We start from the raw sequence: 17,882 nt of genomic DNA on the forward strand, positions 1-17,882 counted from the left end.
CCTTAAATGTAAATGGATTACATACTCCAAGCAAAAGACACAGACTGGCTGAATGGATCCAAAAACAAGACCCGTATATATGCTGTCTACAAGAGACCCACTTCAGACCTAGGGACACATACAGACTGAAAGTGAGGGGATGGAAAAAGATATTCCATGCAAATGCAAATCAAAAGAAAGCTGGAGTTAGGGGTCTTTAACACCCCACTTCCACCAACGGACAGATCATACAAAATGAAAATAAATAAGGAAACACAAGCTTTAAATGATACATTAAACAAGATGGACTTAATTGATATTTATAGGACATTCCATCAAAAAACTAACAGAATACACTTTCTTCTCAAATGCTCACAGAACATTCTCCAGGATAGATCATAGCTTGGGTCACAAATCAAGCCTTGGTAATTTTAAGAAAAGTGAAATCGTATCAAGTATTGTTTCCGACCACAATGCTATGAGACTAGATATCAATTACAGGAAAAAATCTGTAAAAATACAAACACATGGAGGCTAAACAATACACTACTAAATAACCAAGAAAACACTGAAGAAATCAAAGAGGAAATCAAAATATACCTAGAAACAAATGATAATGAAAACACTATGGCCCAAAACCTATGGGATGTAGCAAAAGCAGTTCTAAGAGGGATATTTAGAGCAATACAATCCTACCTCAAGAAACAAGAAACATCTCAAATAAACGATCTAACCTTACACCTAAAGCAACTAGAAAAGAAGAACAAAAATACCCCAAATCTAGCAGCAGGCAAGAAATTATAAAGATCAGATCAGAAATAAAGGTAAAACAAATGAAGAAAATGATAGCAAAGATCAATAAAGCTAAAAGCTGGTTTTTGAGAAGATAAACAAAATTGATAAACCATTAGCCAGACTCACCAAGATAAAAAGGGAGAAGACTCAAATCAACAGAATTAGAAATCAAAATGGAGAGGTAACAACTGACACTGCAGAAATAGAAAGGATTATGAGAGCTTACTACAAGCAATTATATGCCAATATAACAGACAACGTGGAAGAAATGGACAAATTCTTAGAAAAGCACAACCTTCCGAGACTGAACCAGGAAAAAAGAGACAATATAAGCAGACCAATCACAAGCACTGAAATTGAAACTGTGATTAAAAATCTTCAAACAAACTAAAGCCCAGGACCAGATGGCTTCACACCTACCTCAAGAAACAAGAAACATCTCAAATAAACGATCTAACCTTACACCTAAAGCAACTAGAAAAGAAGAACAAAAATACCCCAAATCTAGCAGAAGGAAAGAAATTATAAAGATTTAGAGAAGAGCTAACACCTATCCTTCTCAAACTCTTCCAAAATATAGCAGAGGGAGGAACATTCCCAAACTCATTCTACGAGGCCACCATCACCCTGATACCAAAACCAGACAAAGATGTCAAAAATAAAGAAAACTACAGGCCAATATCACTGATGAACATAGAAGCGAAAATCCTCAATAAAATACTAGCAAACAGAATCCAGCAGCACATTAAAAGGATGATACACCATGAGCAAGTGGGGTTTATCCCAGGAATGCAAGGGTTCTGCAGTAAATGCAAATCAATCAATGTGATACACCATATTAACAAACTGAAGGACAGAAACCATATGATCATCTCAATAGATGCAGAAAAAGTTTTCGACAAAATTCAATACCCATTTATGATAAAAACTCTCCAGAAAGTAGGCATAGAGGGAACTTTCCTCAACATAATAAAGGCATATATGACAAACTCACAGTCAACATCATTCTCAGTGGTGAAAAACTGAAACCATTTCCACTAAGATCAGGAACAAGACAAGGTTGCCCACTCTCACCACTATTATTCAACATAGTTTTGGAAGTTTTAGCAACAGCAATCAGAGAAGAGAAAGAAATAAAAGGAATCCAAACTGGAAAAGAAGAAGTAAAACTGTCACTTTGCAGATGAGATGACAGTATACATCGAGAATCCTAAAGACGCTATCAGAAAACTACTAGAGCTAATCAATGAATTTGGTAGAATAGCAGAATACAAAATTAATGCACAGAAATCTCTTGCATTGCTATACACTAATGATGAAAAATCTGAAAGGGAAATTAAGGAAACACTCCCATTTACCATTGCAACAAAAAGAATATAATACCTAGGAATAAACCTACCTAAGGAGACAAAAGACCTGTACGCAGAAAACTATAAGACACTGATGAAAGAAATTAAAGATGATACAAACAGATGGAGAGATATAGCATGTTCTTGGATTGGAAGAATCAACATTGTGAAAATGACTATACTACCCAAAGCAATCTACAGATTGAATGCAATCCCTGTCAAACTACCAATGGCATTTTTCGCAGAACTAGAGCAAAAAATTTCACAATTTGTATGGAAACACAAAAGACTCCAAGTAGACAAAGCAATCTTGAGAAAGAAAAACGGAGCTGGAGGAATCAGGCTCCCCGACTTCAAACTATACTGCAAAGCTACAGTAATCAAGACAGTATGGTACTGGCACAAAAACAGAAATATAGATCAATGGAACAGGAAATAAAGCCCAGAGATAAAACCACGCACATATGGTAACCTTATCTTTGATAAAGGAGGCAAAAATATACAATGGAGAAAAGACAGCCTCTTCAATAAGTAGTGCTGGGAAAACTGGACAGCTACATGTAAAAGAATGAAAGTAGAACACTCCTTGACACCATACACAAAAATAAACTCAGAATAGATTAAAGCCTTAAATGTAAGGCCAGACACTATAAGACTCTTAGAGGAAAACATAGGTAGGACACTCTATTACATAAATCACAGCAAGATCCTTTTTGACCCACCTCCTAGAGAAATCGAAATAAAAATAAACAAATGGGACCGAATGAAACTTAAAAGCTTTTGCACAGGAAAGGAAACCATAACCAAGACCAAAAGACAACCCTCAGAATGGGAGAAAATATTTGCCAATGAAGCAACTGACAAAGAATTAATCTCTAAAATATACAAGCAGCTCATGCAGCTCAAAATCAAAAAGACAAACAACGCAATCCAAAAATGGGCAGAAGACCTAAATAGACATTTCTCCAAAGAAGATATACAGATGGCCAACAAACACATGAAAGGATGCTGAACATCACTAATCATTAGACAAATGCAAATCAAAACTACAGTGAGGTATCATCACCTCACACCGGTCAGAATGGCCATCATCAAAAAGTCTACAAACAATAAATGCTGGAGAGGGTGTGGAGTAACGGGAACCCTCTTACACTGTTGGTGGGAATGTAAATTGAGACAGCCACTATGTAGGACAGTATGAAGGTTCCTTAGAAAACTAAAAATAGAACTACCATATGACCCAGCAATCCCACTACTGGCCATATACCCTGAGAAAACCATAATTCAAGAAGGGTCATGTACCATAATGTTCACTGCAGCACTATTTACAATAGCCAGGACATGGAAGCAACCTAAGTGTCCACTGACAAACGCATGAATAAAGAAGGTGTGGCACATATATACAATGGAATATTGCTCAGCCATAAAAAGAGATGAAATTGAGTTATTTGTAGTGAGGTGGATGGACCTAGAGTCTGTCATACAGAGTGAAGTCAGAAAGAGAAAAACAAATACCGTATGATAACACATATATGTGGAATCCTGAAGAAAAAAAAAGGTTCTGAAGAACCTAGGGGCAGGACAGGAATAAAGACACAGACGTAGAGGATGGACTTGAGGACATGGGGAGGGGAAGGGTAAGCTGGGACGAAGTGAGAGAGTGGCATGGACATATATACACTACCAAATGTAAAACAGATAGCTAGTGGGAAGCAGCCGCATGGCACAGGGAGATCAGCTCGGTGCTTTGTGACCACCTAGAGGGGTGGGACAGGGAGGGTGGGAGGGAGACGCAAGAGGGAGGGGATATGGGGATAGATGTATACGTATAGCGGATTCACTTTGTTATACAGCAGCAACTAACATAACCATGTAGAGCAATTATACTCCAATAAAGATGTTAAAAAAAAACAACTAACAACCTGATTAAAAAATGGGCAGAGGAGCTGAATAAACATTTCCCCAGAAGACATACAAACGGCCAACAGGCACATGAGAAGGCACTCAACGTCATTATCCACCAGAAAAAGAAAATCAAAACCACACAGTATGACCTCACACCTGTTGGACTGGGTATGATCAAAACCACCAGAAGTAAGGACTGCCGGCGAAGATGTAAAGAAAAGAGAACACCTATGCAGTGTTGGTATAGTCAGTATGGAAAACAGTATGGCGGTTCCTCAAAAAATTAAAAATAGAGCTACCTAATGATCCAGCAATGCTGCTTCTGGGCAGATATCCAAAGGAACTGAAATCAGGATCTCAAAGAGATATCTGCATTCTTATGTTCATTGCAGCATTACTTACAATAGCCAAGAAACGGGAACAGTTAAGGGTCTGTCAAGGGATAAATGGGTAAAGAAGGTGTGAGGCCGAGACAGAGATACACACACACATGAATAGTACTCAGCCATGAGAAAGAAGGAAACCTTGCCCCTGTGACAGAGAAGGGCAAATACCATATGATCTCACTTACACCTACAATGTCAAACTCAGACACAGAAATGAAATAACCGACAAGTAAGTACCTAGCTTTGGTCACCTTAGTATCATCGTGGCCACCATCACTCAGGTAGGTCTAGAAAACTGTATCAGTACCACCTTCCCCAGTTATCAGTAATATCACCCTAGGGTGACAGAAGTCTGGAAAAGTGACCACCCTAAAACCAAAATTCTATGTAAAAGAATAAGAAATTGCCTCCTAGAAACAAACTGAGGGACATGAAAAAACCTGCCTACGAAAAATGGGGGGAAAAAAATTCCTCCTTGACCTTGATTTGCAGTTAGAAAGCTCGAGTAAAACATGCCGTACACCTCTATCGAGTACACTTCCACCCCCAGTTCTCACTCCTTCCAATTTTGTGAGCCGACGTTTGTTTTGCCATCAGTTTCTCATTCGAACACACACACATGCACACTTACACACACAACTGTTCCCAATATATCTTTTTTAAAATTGCCTCAAAGCCTGTGTGAAGCCTTTTCAAGGAATTGAAACATATATCTCACTGGCCTAACACAGCCCTTGAAATTCCCATCAAAACATTTACTTATCAAATATTTACTGAGTTCCTACCAGGTGTAAAACTCTGTGCTACATACTGTGGCTCTAAAGGTGAAAGATGCCGCTCCAGCTCTCAAGATATGACAGTTTAGTGGAGATACAGAGGACAACACGATGACACGATGTGCTGGGGGCCTGAGACAGCATCAGAGGAGGAACAGTGCTGGTGAGGTGGGAAGGCAAGACAGGCTTCTAGTAAAGACGAAGCTAAGCTAAAAGCTGAAGAATAAGCAGCAATTAGCCCGGCGAAGAGGGCTAAACGTTTCAAGGAAATGCTCTGCAAAAAGCACCTATTGAAATGTACTTGTGTTTCTGGAGAGGTGACATTTACAGCTATAGCACGTCAGTAGCCAGGCCCTGGAACACAGTGCGGGTCCTGCACAGGGGTCTCGCATCCAAATGGCAGAAGAGGACAGAGCAGCCCCCAGCAAACAGCGACAAGGTGCTCTGGCTCTACAGCACGTCATAGTTTAAGAACCTCCCAATAGAGGATCTCACTTACAAGGATAATTCCTCAAGGCTCTGAACTAAGAATGGATCCCAAGTAATCTCCAGTAATGAGACATCCAGACCAGCATGTGACATGGTAACAGAGGACTAGCTGGGACAGAGGCGGCACTTCTGGCTAATACTGAAGTATCTGAGAGGTTCCTATATATACTACTCGAGTACACTGGCTAACTTCTCAGCAAAACCTACCTCTACTCACTTTGATCTAATTTTAAAGCAGCATGTTACTCTCCTAATAGTTGCTCCCTACCAATTTCTATGTAAGGGTATTCACTTTTTACCAAACTGAGACTTAAAAAAAAAAAAAAAGAAAGAAGAAAAGAAAAAGAAGTCCTTGGACAAACAGAGTTAGACCTAACTTTTTTCCTAAGCTATATAACCCACCAGGGAGCGCTATTTTCTTGTTGCTGCTGTTTGATGCCTGTAACAGGCTTCTGCATCACCATCCTTCTTAAGGTCACTTCAGAATACGAGATGTGACCACAAAATCATGTTTGACAATCCCCAAGCATCCCTAGAGTGTGACTCTTTGGAGGATGGACAGTACAATAGTGAGGGCAGTATAGGAGCATTCTGGGCAACTCCAACATTGATGGAAAGGTCCCTAGAAATTGTACCTGTGCCACCAAGAAACTTTTGTTGTGAGTCAGAACATCATGACCTCTGGAGTTAGACACTACTGAATTCTTAAGTCTACCTATTCGATCCAAAGTGATGACTTCAGCTTAGATGCCCACTGAAGTAGAAAAGGCATTTATAAATTATGAATAATATAATGTATAAATATAATCATTTACATGATAGGGGCATTCTAAGTAAATGACCAGAACAATGGGCCTGTCATTTCATATTCAGCTACTCGCTCCATGAACCACAGGGGCGTACAGCTTCTTGTACTGTCTCTTTTCGTGTGGTTTATCATGCTGTGATATATACTAAATTCCCACACAGGGTAAAAAGAAGGGAATATCTGTCTTTAAGAAACAGCCCAGAACTATAAATTCTAAAATAATAACCACAGGAACATTCATCTTTTATGTGAAATTTATGTAAAGCATTAAATTATAGTTATCAAAATAAATTTAAGTTACATTGAAGTTCTTAACAAATATTATCACAGACTCAGATAAAAACAAAAGAAATTATGATAGGAAGGAATATAAAAACCACAAAGCTAAAACCAGAATACAGCAGTTTAAGGACTCAGTAGGACAGAGTGCTGGCATGCTGGCTAGGACTGCAGCACTGCAGGAGGTCCTACATAACCCACCTGCCACCACAGACGGGGCTGACCGTCTGGCATCAGTGACGACACCTACCCTGGATTTTTCTTATCCATTTTTTATGATTACAGACGACCAAGGGCACCTGAGAGTTTTAACAGTGCTAAACGCAAACAAGAGCCAATGACCACATTACTTGGGGTAGGAAGCCTGAGCCTGCTGACTAGGAAGGGCTGGGCTGGCAGGCAGCACGGCTCCTTGGCTGAGAGAAGACAGCTGCTCTGGGGGAAGGCTGTAGCTCTGGGGCTGGCTCAGCTGTGCGCTCCCTGCGACCAGGTAAGCACCACTTTGAGGAGGGCCTGGGTACACCTAGGACAGTCAGAGACAAAACACATTAGGGTCGCTAAGATTTTAACAGGCATGCATTCACTTACAAAAGAGCAACAATTACATCTCGGAATTGGTTTTCTGAGTTCTTTTTTATGATTACAGACGACCAAGGGCACCTGAGAGTTTTAACAGTGCTAAACGCAAACAAGAGCCAATGACCACATTACTTGGGGTAGGAAGCCTGAGCCTGCTGACTAGGAAGGGCTGGGCTGGCAGGCAGCACGGCTCCTTGGCTGAGAGAAGACAGCTGCTCTGGGGGAAGGCTGTAGCTCTGGGGCTGGCTCAGCTGTGCGCTCCCTGCGACCAGGTAAGCACCACTTTGAGGAGGGCCTGGGTACACCTAGGACAGTCAGAGACAAAACACATTAGGGTCGCTAAGATTTTAACAGGCATGCATTCACTTACAAAAGAGCAACAATTACATCTCTGAATTGGTTTTCTGAGTTCCTTCTGGTGACAGGCATTTTATTTAATTTTTTAACGTAGATTTCATTTATTTATTTATTTATTTTTAATTGGGGTACAGTTTGCTTTACAACAGGCGTTTTAAAAAGTGCTTTTCAGTGAAGTGGGCTTCTGATGATTTTTGTTTTTAGGGAAACATTAGCTAAACTTGTGTCTGTCTTCGTACAGAAGCAGTAAAGAAACTTACCCTGAAATTTTATACTAATATAATCCCTCTTTCCACGTTGATACTGTATCTCCCTAAAAGGAACCCCCAAATGCTGAAGAAGTGTCTTTGAATTCACTGCATTACAGCAACAGTCTGCATTTGTTTATAGGCATCTACACAGAGATATATCTCCTAAGTTACAGCTTACTGAACACACTAAGATTTTAACAGGCATGCATTCACTTACAAAAGAGCAACAATTACATCTCTGAATTGGTTTTCTGAGTTCCTTCTGGTGACAGGCATTTTATTTAATTTTTTAACGTAGATTTCATTTATTTATTTATTTATTTTTAATTGGGGTACAGTTTGCTTTACAACAGGCGTTTTAAAAAGTGCTTTTCAGTGAAGTGGGCTTCTGATGATTTTTGTTTTTAGGGAAACATTAGCTAAACTTGTGTCTGTCTTCGTACAGAAGCAGTAAAGAAACTTACCCTGAAATTTTATACTAATATAATCCCTCTTTCCACGTTGATACTGTATCTCCCTAAAAGGAACCCCCAAATGCTGAAGAAGTGTCTTTGAATTCACTGCATTACAGCAACAGTCTGCATTTGTTTCTAGGCATCTACACAGAGATATATCTCCTAAGTTACAGCTTACTGAACATAGAGCAAGCTATCCTCCTAAAGCAAGGTCAGCAGACTTCTTTGTCCAGGGCCCAGACAGTAAACGGGGCGGGCTTTGTGGGCCATGTGCGCTCTGTTGAAACTACTGGGCTCTGCCCGTAGAGGAAGCAGCCAGCAACGATGGAGAAACGAATGAGAACGGCTGTGTTTGAATAAATGTTTATTTTAAAAAAGAGGTGGGAGGCTGGACTTTGCCCTTGGGCCACTGTTTGCATACCCCTGCACCTAAAAACCATACTTGTTTTAAGCTAAAGAGATTAGTCTTAAGTGCCCCCCCGAATCTTAAACACACATAATATTCTAATTTTCTGTAGTATCCATTAGATCCTTCCATTTCACATGTTTCAAAACAGAACTCCACTGTCCAGGGAGTGAGACTTGTGGCAGCTGTTAGGACAGTAACACACTCATCAGGAAATAAAACAACAATCATCTGAAGGCTGTGTTAAGCCACACGAGACTCACTACACACAGAATCCAAAAGGTCTTCATTATGGACACAGCTAGTCCAGTCCTCACAAATACAATTGTTTGTACTTTGCAAATTGAATGTGAAGGGTTTCTCTTTGTCTGCTGGCTCACACTGGCATCAAGACTCATGGGTAGGTGTCATCCAGCCCCACATTTCTCAGGCCTGGCTGCTCTTCTCCAGGGTTCTGGCCCCTCACTCCAGAAGTGGACTGCGTCAAAAAAAAATTCATCTGCACAAAGTTTATGCTACCCTACGTGGATAAAATGCTGTGTCTGGCTAACTACTCCCTATATCCTGAACTTAGTGAGTTTGTGGGAAATGGGCTTTTGAAATAGTTGCTGGACATGACGAGAGGAAAAAGGGCTCTCCGTTGCATTACACACGTTCTCATGTAAAGGAATGGAAAAAATCCAGATTAAAGAAAGTCACTATAAAACTGGAAATGGTAGATACTCACAAGAATTTAGTAATAATTAGAAATTTTACTCAGACAGACAAAAATTGTAGTTCTTAACCAGATAATTAGATATGAAGCTTTAAAAATATACAGATGTTTGGGCCTCATGCCTGGATTCAATAGGTCTGGGTAGAGTCAAAGCATCTGTTTTTTTTTTTTTTTTTAAAGCTTGACAGTGATTGATGTGCACCCCTGCAGAAAAATAATTTTTCAGAACAAGAACTATTATTATAGCTAGCATACTACACATTGTATTTGTCAAGTGAAAAAATCTTTTTAACCTTATTTTTACTCCAAACATCACTTTTAGAAAGTTTCACGTTTTACAAAAACACAGCTATTCCAAATAATCTCAAACATATTTGAGAATTTAAAATGAAATACTTGCATTTTTAAAAGCTTACCTGAGAACCAGAAACACTAGATGACTGAATATAATACTGCTGATTCTGTAATTTTGCATACATGGAATACATTGGATCTTCATTCATTAACTTGGTATACAAGGACAGGGCCTCCATCACTTTAACATTGAGTTCTGAGAGTTCTGAATGTTTTCTGAAATATTATACAATAATGTGACACATAACTGCTATTTAAATGACATAACGTTCTAAATAATAAGATGCATCAAAAGAGCAAAAATGGCAAAGAGTGGTATAAGTAGACATTATTAAAAATTTAACCTTGTAACGAAAAAAAAAATCCTATAGTTTAGCTCCAAGGCAACCAAAACTGTTTCAGATTTAGGTGCTGTGCTGGAAGGACTCTAGCTTATTGTACTTGACTTTACCTCAAAATATCCAGGTTCCCCTCATTAATAACAGATGGGCCACATGTGGGCCCTGATGATGCCGCTTACAGCAAACACGATAGTTAGTTAATAATAGTTAACCCTTATTTTTAAAACAGACTAACATAGTGAAAGTCAAATAAATCCTCACTTAAAAGCAGGAGTGGGGGCAGATGGGTCTAATTTTAATTCCCACATCAAGTAGAAAACAAGTGAATGAGAACTGGTATATCTTTAAAATGAAAATAAAATAAAATACAAGGCAGCTCTATTCCAATACGCAGTTTAGAGAGATCTGTGGGGAAGAAGGTACACAATACAGCCAGAGCATATGTTCTTTTACCTGTCAATATCTTCCAGCTTCTCATCAATGAGAGGTCCCATCTGGTGACACATGGCTAAGATGACAAGATTTAAAGAATATAAGAAAATGCAGCAAAAGAAAGCAACTCTCTGATGGATATTCATGTAGTTTAAGGAATAAAAGATCTAATTTGGAATAATAAAAATTCTATTAATTAATCTTAGCCCACAGAACCCAAGACTGATTTTCCTAGCTATTTATAAAATCAATACTTTAGATTGATTGTATTGATCTCAGAAATTTTTAATACCAATTTTCATTTTACAACATTTTAAACGTTGAATAAAATATTTAATTTGGGTAGAAAAGTGTAAGAATTTGAATTCTACCAAAGGTTTAATTAAACTGCATATAAACATGAGACTGGTCACAGAAGAGTCAGAAATGTTAACATTGTTTATATCATTTTCAATTTTATTTAAATATAAAACCACTCTGGGGGCTTCCCTGGTGGCGCAGTGGTTGCGCGTCCGCCTGCCGATGCAGGGGAACCGGGTGAGAGAGGCCCGCATACCACAAAAAAATAAAAAACAAACAAACAAAAAAAACCACTCTGTAACAGAACACTAGCTATAACCCCTAATTATTCTTTATTTGCAAGGGAAACGGAAAACAAGGTTTACCTTCAAGATGAAGTAACTCTGGAAGATCTGGTTGATCATCACTGGGATCCGTACTTTGCAACATCTGTAGCACTTGGTCCATTTTATCCTACAGGAATTAAACAGTTACTATAAAAAGTAACAAATCATTATGCAACAATACCTTCTCACTCCATTAGTTAGATACTGGCTAATCCTGTAATGCACAGATATGAAGACTTCAATTTCGCTTCTACGTATTTACTGTCCGTGTATTCTCTTTACTATCATGTGAAGTCAGAGCCCTTTTGAAACGGCTACCAGAAATTCTCTTCGATGAGAAGAAAGAGAGCAACGTTTAAACTTACAACATGTGAGTTCTTTAATCTCTTAAGTCATGCTAGTGGACTTCTGTGTCACTTTGTTTGGGGGCAGCTGTAGTCTTGCCGTGCTGACAGGTGTAACCTCTCTCTCAAGCTGGCAGTACTTGTGACTAACAGCTCCGTTACTACTTCTCTACCAGGGAGAACACAACAGCTGTTTCAGTAAGGCACAGCTCAGCTCTGGTACAGCTGTTCTTCTAAGTAGCACCAGAAGGATTTACTCCACATTCTCTTTCCACCAATGCTTCACTTTGTCATCAAAAAAAGGAGGAAGATTTGTGGCTTCTCTATTCTCCTATGTGAAAGGCTGGAAGGCATCTCAAAGCAATGACTCAGATCTATTTCAGAATGTTTTGCCATAAGACCAACAGAACTAATGAAGGCATCATTACATAAATACATCTATACATTATATTAGTAGAGATGTATCTATACGTAAGTTTTAAAAAACCAAAATATAGATCTCATGTACCAAAGAATATTACCATAATAATTACAAACTTTTCTCCATTCATGGTTTTTACATGCTTATGCTACTAAGCATAGTTACTTAGGTAAATAATTTAAAGACTACCAATTCTAAGCAAAGTGGTTATTTATACCAAAACAAAACTCTATACTCTGTACAGAAGGACAACAGTTTGAGAGATGAATTAATCACTAGAGAGTGAAAATGACACACGTATATTAAAACACTCTTCTGAAGTCAAAAGAATTCCATATTTAGAAATGGATATTATTTTTCAAAGTAAAAGATTCAGAATTTTCATTTTAAGTAGTCTAAAAAAGAAGGCACATGTCAGGAAAGTTTGCCTACAGCCAAAAAAAGAAGGGGAGGGGAGTAAAATGAGAGTGAGAGTCAACTAACACATGGATAATTTCTCTTCTCTTTGTTTACAGAATTCTACAACCTATTTGAAATTATCTACCATCAGAGAAATGAGGTTTCTAGATAGACCGCTAGCATGCATTTTCCGATGGAATGATATAGCCAAACCTAACTTTCCCTGACTCCAGGACATTCTCTGGGGGCTCTCAGCACAGCTTCTACAACCTGTTTTGCTAAAACAGTGCTCTTCAAACTTTCTGCTTCTGGCTCCCCTAAAAAAAGGCTAAAAACCTACAAATCTCCTCACATAGTTTAAAGATGACATCTCATTTTTCATCATTAGTTTAAAATGTTACAAAGAATATAATTTCCAGAGCATTTAAAAATAAAAGTCACACACGACCTAGAGGGGTGGGATGCGGAGGGTGGGAGGGAGACGCAAGAGGGAGGGGATATATGTATACATCGAGCTGATTCACTTTGTTGTACCGCAGAAACTAACACAACACTGTAAAGCAATTATAATCTGATAAAGATGTAAAAAAAAAAAAAAGTCACACATTCTTTTTAATATGCCCAAAAAGTCTCATTATAATAGTGTTTGTAATAGCAAAAAACACACAAAGAACTGAAAACAACCTAACCGTCGAACAACAGAATAATGAAGTCATGATAAGTCCATTCTATGGAATATTAAGCAGGAATTAAAATAATGAGGTACAACTATAAGTACTGACATGGTAAGAATGGGACCAGGAAGGAACCTTCCAGGAGAATCTTTGCTTTGTCTGTATTGTTTGAAGTTGTATGACAACAAAACACATGCATTAATCAAGTACTGAATTTTTTTAAATAAGAGAAGAAAACCATTGCAACTTCAATACTGAAAGTATGATGCTCTCAGGCAGGAAATCACTCACTTCATCAATGTAGGCTTGTTCCGGCTCTGGTTCTATCGTTTCTACCTGAACATCATCACTAAATTGTACCGTCTTCTTCTCCGTTTTAACTGTAAAACATGTAACATTTATCGTTTCCTTATAAATTTAAAATTTTATTTAAAAGCACTTTAAGTTTAAGGAGAGAACTTGGATTTTTCTTGTATTCCCTTCAATCTGAGAAACTCAGTTTAAGGGATAATTCGGTTGCAGATTTAGGCAACCATGACAGAACATGACATTATGAAATTCTGTTAACACTTCTTAATTTTTTCTTCTACTAAAGATTTTATGTTTTCCATAACAGATACTTCACTAAAAATAAGAACTATATTTCTGGAACACAGATTAATCACCTATTACATAAGAGAGTTTAGTAAACTGCTGAACAGAAAGCAAAGTTTTACAATGGCATAAATGAATTCTGCTATTGAAAATAAATCCTCTTTTCAAAGTACCAGTCCTTTCAAAGAAAAATCTCCACTTTTCCACAGGCCACGTTCTTTCAATGTAATGAATTGGGAAGTTAGCTATATATTCCCCGCACGCCACTCAGTCTTTTTTTTTTTTTAACTAAGGGAATGAACATCCAGGCCAGTGGAGAGCTTTACAAGTGGCCTTGGCAGGGATCTGAATTTTCCACTAAACCAGTCTGTATTTTTTAGTTACATTATTCTTGCAATTGAAAAGGTGGTTACTAAGGGATCTGCAAACCAGATTTTTCCACTAAATCAGTCTGTATTTTTTAGTTACATTATTCTTGCAATTGAAAAGGTGGTTACTAAGGGATCTGCAAACCAGAAGCACGTATTTATTTCTCTTGCTCAACAAAGCAATCTTTAAAAAGACTCAATGTAACATTAACCAGCAAATATAAGGTTATGATTAACATAATAATTAATCTTATCCAAAGTAATACTGAGAAACACATACAGCTTTAAAGGAATGAACTTCCATTTTGGATTTTTTCATCCTGATATCAACGTAGTCAATCAGTATTCATAAAAATTAAGAATCAGGGGGATGGGAAAGGGGCAGAATTAAGGAAGGGAAATAATATTAATTAAACTATTAAGTATGCTTAATGGAAGACTGCATTTCCCCCACTGAATCTCCAATACAATCCTATGAGATATGCCCATCCTGTAAATGAGGTTAGCAGTGGCTTAGAAAGATTAAAAACGCTTGCGTAGGAGAAAGCTAATAAATGGCGAAGCTTGGATTTGAATGCCAATCATTCTAGCTCTATTAGCCCACACTACTGGGATCTGGCCTGTGATTTTACTCTGCGAACAAGAAGTCATATCACTTACGTATTCTATGCTATAGAATATAAATGGAAAATAGTTTAATTTCCAATATAAGGAATATATTCATCCCACACAAGTCACCATAAAGTAAAATTCTACATACAAAACCAGTTTCAGCTGATTTCACTTTCCCATGGAAGAAAAAGAGCCATATGCTATACATATTTTTGCTTTTTATATCTTGAGCTATTAACAAGTAGAAAGCTGGGACAGCACTGCATTGGCTGCTACCCATAAGAAAACACACGGTAGGGCTTCCCTGGTGGCGCAGCGGTTGCGCGTCCGCCTGCCGATGCAGGGGAACCGAGTTTGCGCCCCGGTCTGGGAGGATCCCACATGCCGCGGAGCGGCTGGGCCCGTGAGCCATGGCCGCTGAGCCTGCGCGTCCGGAGCCTGTCCTCCGCAACGGGAGAGGCCACAGCAGAGGGAGGCCCGCATACCACAAAAAAAAAAAAAGAAAACACACGGTAGACTTCACATCCTAACAGCTGACCATGCACAAGTTTGCAGTGCTTTTTCTCTCCGGAACTAATACTATTACTTTGTATGTATGTGTATGTTTGTGTGTATATTATGTGTATGTGTGTATAAATAATATTTTACACATACACACAGATGTGTTTGTGCATATACATATATAAAATACAGTGCTTGCACATCTTACTGCCTCTCCAAAACGAAAACAAGCTAAGTAGGTCAGGCACTTCTAATTGACACATTCAGTGAAATGGGCTTCTGTTTCCTCATAAAGAACGATGCTACGAGGATCTTGCTAACACTCATTTTCCAAGCTTGAGAACTGTAACTCCACTGTATAAGCTCTGATGCTCTGGTTTCTCTTTTACATGGTCCAGAGTGAAACACATGAAAATAACTAGTAAGGCTACATTGCTATGTAATGGGAAAAAAAAGATGAGATGGCTACTTTTTCTACCTGAGATCTTGGATCTCCTCTTGAATGGAAGTCCAAGACAATTCCATCCTTTCCAACAGCTATTTCAAGATTAAAAAAAAAACAACCTAAACCCAAAAATCAAGAAAAATCCCCCAACACCATCAGCCCAGATTAAAAAGTTAGCACGTTATGCACTGCCTTCTAAACAAGGTTTCACAGGACGTTTTCTGAGTTTACCAAAGAGAACTTTATTAAAGGAATGGGTATCATAATCTGCCTCTATAAAAGTGACACAAGACATCCCGACAATAACTAGGAGAGGGCATTACTTTATCAAAGATCTGTAACATCTGGTCTGTTATTAAAGCCTTTTCTTGAAAGAGAAGCATTTTTATATTTTCAAAGAAAAGTGTATCTTTACTGTTAATACACAGACACTTATGCTTCATTTATTGTATAAACATTTATATAGTCTGTATTCTGGATAAGATTCAGTACCAAGAACTGCTGGAAATAAAAAGACAACTGAGGGGGCTTCCCTGGTGGCGCAGTGGTTGAGAGTCCGCCTGCGGATGCAGGGGACGCGGGTGCGTGCCCCGGTCTGGGAAGATTCCACATGCCGCGGAGCGGCTGGGCCTGTGAGCCATGGCCGCTGAGCCTGCGCGTCCGGATCCTGTGCTCCACAAAAGGGACAGGCCACAGCAGTGAGAGGCCCACGTACCGCAAAAAAAAAAAAAAAAAAAAAAAAAAGACAACTGAGACAAAGATCTTTTCTTAAAATTCCTGTAAACTAAAAATGACCAAAGCAGATCGTGATTTATAACTTTCTTTGATCTCTTCTACCTGGCACTATAAAAACATGAGATATTTTGCCAAGATAACTGTAGCTTACCAACTTACATACAAAAAACTCTTAAAATTCTAACCATTTCAGTCGCTACAGAAATCTTTCTACATTGGAACATATTTCTGTCTCCTTAAAAAGAGGAAGGTTGTGACTTAATCTTGATGCCACAAACTCATCATTATGAAGATTCATTACAGTATTGCCTAGAAATACAGTGAACTGCCTACCAACATTCCGACAGACTACTGGCAGCTACATGTCCTGCAGTGATGACGCCTCTACCAGTAATATCACTTTTCCTCCTTTGCCCCACTTTCTAGTCTGTTTCTCCTAGTCAGCAAAGGTTTGAAACTCAAAAAATTATTGACATGATTTGTTATGGCTCCTTCTGAATGTCTGACATGGTGGCTTAGGAAAGCCATTAAGTTGCTAAGAGGCCACTGCTTCCAAATTTGGGGCTGGACACTAGAGAAATGAGCTAACCTTTGAATAGGAAAAACTCTCTATAAGGTTACACTGCATTTGTCACCTTTTCATCAACTGATGATACCAAAAATACATAATGCATAAATTCTGTAACACTTCTTAATCTGCATTTTTATCATGACATATATATATATACACACATACATATATATATATGTGTGTGTATATATATATATTTTTTTTTCCTTAAAGAAAAGTCCATAGTCTGTCTTAAGATAATCTTGGTAGACAGATGATTTCAATTCTTAGATGATTAGATGACTCATCATAAATAATCTGACTGGGGAGCTGCGTTTTTAATAAACACCTTGGAGGCACTAACTTTTGAGAGTCTCTGCTCCAGAAAGCTGAATTTTAGAGAGAATTGTGGATTATCATCCATTGACAGGCTGGAAAATACTTACTCATTTCTGGTTCAGCAGTGAGATCCGCAGTCACAAAATTAGAGGGGAATAACCCCATGCCTTGATGGGTTTCACCCTTCCACCAGTTGGGGTCACTAAGAGAAACAAGAAAGAATGCTTTACTATAACAAAGAATTTTTACTCCTATGTATCTTTACTTTTATAGTGTTTAAGCTATATTATTACCAGATGTGAAGCTCACAACAATCCAGTGGAGGAAGTGAATGTATCATTATTACAAATTAGACATGAGGCCTCAGAGAAAATAAGACGCTATTAAACACACAGTTCTTTCTCATATTCTGGAAGGCTGGCGAACGTTTTGAGGATCTAGTACAAGGCTCTGAACTCTCTCCCTCAAACAGAGGTCCCCACACTTGAAGACTGTCAACTTCGAATGGTTGGTTCATAGGCTCCCGCGTGAGAATCCTTTATAATAAGATAGACGGTAGGCTCTGAATCCAGACCTCCATTCCTAATCAGTGCTCTTTCTAGCACACATTAGGAAACT

At 38.5% G+C, this 17,882-nt stretch overlaps 1 protein-coding gene across 2 annotated transcripts in view; it reads right to left on the reverse strand.

Moving 5' to 3' along the window:
* The window catches only part of STAM (signal transducing adaptor molecule), a 42,248-nt gene that overhangs the window by 9,300 nt on the left and 15,066 nt on the right, over window positions 1-17,882 (reverse strand). The window contains exons 7-12 of one of the 2 annotated variants that reach the window (XM_024116394.3): window positions 17,372-17,466; window positions 13,412-13,500; window positions 11,322-11,409; window positions 10,678-10,732; window positions 9,946-10,099; window positions 7,478-7,650 (exon numbers count right to left, since the gene is read on the reverse strand). In XM_024116394.3, coding sequence (XP_023972162.1) covers window positions 7,478-7,650; window positions 9,946-10,099; window positions 10,678-10,732; window positions 11,322-11,409; window positions 13,412-13,500; window positions 17,372-17,466 — 654 coding nt within the window. Of the gene's footprint in view, window positions 1-7,440; window positions 7,651-9,945; window positions 10,100-10,677; window positions 10,733-11,321; window positions 11,410-13,411; window positions 13,501-17,371; window positions 17,467-17,882 lie in introns of those variants that run through there. The other variant, XM_055087735.1, reaches the window with a different exon arrangement.

Source organism: Physeter macrocephalus, chromosome 11 (genome assembly GCF_002837175.3).
Source record: "Physeter macrocephalus isolate SW-GA chromosome 11, ASM283717v5, whole genome shotgun sequence".
Lineage (NCBI taxonomy): Eukaryota > Metazoa > Chordata > Mammalia > Artiodactyla > Physeteridae > Physeter > Physeter macrocephalus.